Source organism: Geospiza fortis, unplaced genomic scaffold, assembly GCF_000277835.1.
Source record: "Geospiza fortis unplaced genomic scaffold, GeoFor_1.0 scaffold403, whole genome shotgun sequence".
Lineage (NCBI taxonomy): Eukaryota > Metazoa > Chordata > Aves > Passeriformes > Thraupidae > Geospiza > Geospiza fortis.
This window is the reverse complement of record NW_005054336.1, coordinates 5435238-5439304: the sequence shown is the minus strand read 5'-3', so window position 1 is coordinate 5439304 and position 4067 is coordinate 5435238. Positions and strand designations below refer to the sequence as shown.

General features: G+C 42.0%; 1 protein-coding gene across 1 annotated transcript; it reads right to left on the bottom strand.

The window, feature by feature from the left end:
* Positions 1-734: 734 nt before the first annotated feature.
* Positions 735-3549, bottom strand: S1PR1 (sphingosine-1-phosphate receptor 1). Its single transcript, XM_005422107.3, has one exon. It carries the CDS (start codon positions 3402-3404, stop codon positions 2265-2267), a length of 1140 nt encoding a protein of 379 aa, XP_005422164.1. The 5' UTR covers positions 3405-3549; the 3' UTR covers positions 735-2264.
* Positions 3550-4067: the final 518 nt, after the last annotated feature.

Below are 4067 nucleotides of genomic sequence, written 5' to 3'. Positions count from 1 at the left end.
AGGGCATTTTTGGAATTTCCTTCAGGAAGTGAGGTTATGACCCAGAGCCTTCCTCGGTGAGTAGGCTCTCATTTCCCACAGTCAGCCCTGCACAGCGATGACATACAGTATGAGAAGGTGAGGTTTATCTTCACTCTCCAACTGCATCCGGTACGGGCTCCATGGAACTTAAAAGTAATTCTGAGAGGGAACGGCCACTGGAAAGGAAATGGAGTCAAACCTTTGGGAGAAGTAAGGCAGTATCTGTTCAACGACACTGCCACGGCCTTCGCTGGCAGACCCAACGGAGCTGCAGCGCTCGCGCAGCTGAGCCACCATCCTGTGTTTCATAAACTTCCTTGACGTTTGCAATAGGCTGAGAATTGAACTTATGAATTATATTGGTGATACAAGTGAATTACTTCACTTTTCTACTCTAGGCAGTCATGGTAAAACTAGCAACCGTCTGTTTTTCCTTCTGTTTGTACTTCATTGGCTGTCTGAGGAGAATTGCTCTTGTACAGATTTTTCTAGTGGCATTTCAGCCATACAGCACATGCTGACAAGAAAGTTATAGTTTAAAATTAGTTTTGTATTTTACATAATCCTGTGACATTACATGTTATGTCCCTACAGAATGGACTTAATCCCAGCATGTACTAAAATCGAGGAATTCTTTCACCAACTTCTGTGGAAACCACACATGGCATGAAAACACCACAACAGTACAAAACTGCTAGTAATCTGATAATAGACTCATTTAAAAAATCAGTTTATTAATGTTTAGAAGTCAATAAAGCTATGTGCAAATTGAACAATAAAAGTCAGAAACATTTTAAATACTATTTTTTAAACCAGAAAAAAAAACCCCAACAGTTTAATTGCACTGGAAATTTTACTACAAAGGCGATACATTTTCTTTACAAAATACCAGTCCTAGGAGTTGCTGATGACTGTAGATAAGTCAATTGCCCTCAGCTATCCCAGATATACCACATTGTTATAGTAACACTTTAGGCACATGAAGACTCCTGTATCTTATTTACATTATACACATTCAACCCCATTAGCACAGGTTAGAAAAATAGAGAAGTAAAAATGATGCTGTAAAACAAATACATTCAATTTAACAACAGGTACTTCTTCCATGATAAAATACCAACATCTTTGCTGAAATTATAAACATTAATAAAATGTGCCAAAATGTATTGCATTTTGTTATGGAAGTGCATTTATCTATAGTCATTTCACTTCAATTTTCTTTTTATTTTTTTCTGAAACCCGACGTACTCTTTTCTGATTTTCCAACTGATCCTTACTTTTGGAAAGACTGTGAAACTGACACTGAAATATCCCTTCAGATTTTAGCTCTTCTTACTTAGGCAAAAATCCCACTGTTGTCAATAGTATTTTTTACTATTTTGTAGACATTCAAGTCATCTTGAAGAGAAATGATATTTAGTTCTTTCTTGCATTTTTCCTGATAATGCAGTTTAATGCTATAGAATAAAACGGCAATCAAAATATGGGGCCAAATGCCCCTCTGAGCTACTCCATTAAGTCTGACGCAGCCAATGGAATTGTACAGGCGAAAGTAACTGCAGAATCTAGCTCGTGGTCTTCAAATGTAATACAGACTGACAGCAAAAATTCACAGCTATGATCTTGCTAAGTAAAACCCCAAGAGCTTTGGACTCTGCAAACAAACCCTTATGACTTAACTAAAAGCTCTGCAAAATTATGCCAATTATGGTTGTATGTGGTCTAAGTTATATTTGTGTGATCTCCTTCCATGTTATGTACTAAACAAACACATTTCTTACCAATGATACCAGAGCCACCACTAAATTCAGTACAGAAAGATCTTTGTGTCAGTGGTTTGCTGTGAAGAGAAAAAACTTCACATTCTTCTCACAGGGAAAAAAAAAAAAAAAAAGATTCATTCTCCCTTTCCCTCCTCCCCCTCTCTCTTTCTCTCACACACACCAGGCATCATTTCACCAAGGCATCAGTCTTTCAGAGTTACTAAGGAGATTTCAGGATATGAATGCGCCTGACAATCCTGAGCTGCCTCAGCGCAAAGACAAAACATGCTCCAGGGAAAAAGATTTTCAAGCCAGAACAGTGTGTCCCATTTCTTGAACTCCAGCCTCACAAGTGCACCGTTTGCCTCATTAGAACTAATGCTACTTGCTCACTCAGCCTAACGCTGCTGCTATGAGCAGGAGGCATCCCAGCTCCCTGATTTCAGAGGAAGACTCTGAAATACACCCCCATGGTTACTCCTAAGAAGATGAGGTAACATTGCCCGAAGACATGATGGTTTCAGGATGGTCACCGTCCTCCTTCTGTGGGTGTGAGGAGTTGTCAGACTTACTCCGGCTGAACTCCATGCCCCCAATGATTGGCCGTTTGAATTTGGTCCCAGAATCTGCCGGGGGACATGTGCAGCAGCACAAAATCTTGATGAAAGCCCTCCGCATCTCTTTGTTTGTCAAGGTGTAGATGATAGGGTTCGTGGCTGAATTGAGCACAGCCAGTACTAAGAAATACTCTGCTTTATAGAGGATTGGGCAGGTCTTCACTTTGCACCCCACATCCAGTAAAAGGAGGATGAACAGAGGAGCCCAGCAGGCAATGAAGACACTCAGGACTATGATCACTGTCTTGAGCAAGGCTAGTGACTTTTCTGAGCTCCTGGTAGCTTTGGTAATGTTTTTCCGAAATGTCAGCCTGCGGCTCCTAGTCCTCACCATGGAGTAGATCCTGCAGTAGAGGACCACAATAGATAACAAAAGGCCAGTGAAAACGGTTGTGCAAAAGAGAATATAGTGCTTGTGGTAGAGGGGCAGCACGGTGGAGCAGTTGGACAAGAGGTTCTTGCAGTTCCAGCCCATGATCGGGAGCCCCCCGAGGATGGCGGAGATAACCCAGCACGCACTGATCAGCAAGAAGGAGCGGAAGCTGTTGCTGCCATTGTGGAGTTTCATCTTCAGCATGGTGATGTATCTCTCAATGGCAATGGCCAACAAGCTGAACACAGAAGCTGACAAGGCAACAAACATGCTGCCTTCTCTTACAAACCACTGGTTGGGGGTCAGGCTGTAGGTTTTGTGTCCAGATAGCAGGAGGTTGGCAGTGTAAGCCACACCAGCCAGCAAGTCTGAAAGAGCTAAGTTCCCAATGAAATAGTACATGGGTCTGTGAAACTTCTTGGTTTTCCAGATGGTAAGCAAGACAAAAATGTTCTCTAAGATTATAAAGCAGCAAATGATGATAAAAACCACCGACGTCACTTTAATTCCAGTGTCCACACTCTCATTTAGCTTTCCCGTGTAATTATAATGCTCTTTGATGACATAGTTGACATCAGTGTTGGTGGGGTTGCTGGTGACCTTCTGCGGGGCAGTGGTGCCGGAGTTCATGGTGCCTGGCTGGGGACTGCTCCCCCAGCGGCCACCGGATGGTGACACCGACCGCAAACCCGGTGGCTGCCCCGCAGCTCCTTGGCCCCACAGCCTGCCCGGCACTGCTGCACAGCCTCACAAACTGCAGCCCTGAGAACAAGAGGCACAAAACCCAGACTTAAAAGAAGGAAGACAAATAGTGTAGCAAATGCTAAAGGGTTTAAAATAATCTGCTGTTTTAACTGTGCATCAGAGTTATAAATGTATTCACACATGAATCAGTTTCATTCAGCTGGTAAAATATGTTTAAAAGGTGGTTAGGCATATTCAATAGGTAAAGCTAATAAGACAAAAAAAAGTTCTGTCATGCAGAACTGAACAAGTTGGAGTCAGCAAGGACTCTATTGCTGGACTTCATCCAACACAAAAGATCTCAAAGCTCCCCAGCAGTAAGAGCTAGTATTTTTTCTTCAGTGGGAAATGCAACAGCAGAGATTAAAAAAGAGAAAGGTCTTGCTTGATTAGATTTAACTCTAAATGTATGAAAGTCTGCACAGAAATTACTTGACAGAAGACCCGTATTCTTCTCCATTAATAAAGTCTAAATACACTTTGGAAGGGGGTAGTTATGCAATTTACTGATGCCATCTCGAACAGTGGTAAATTCACTGATGTAAATAT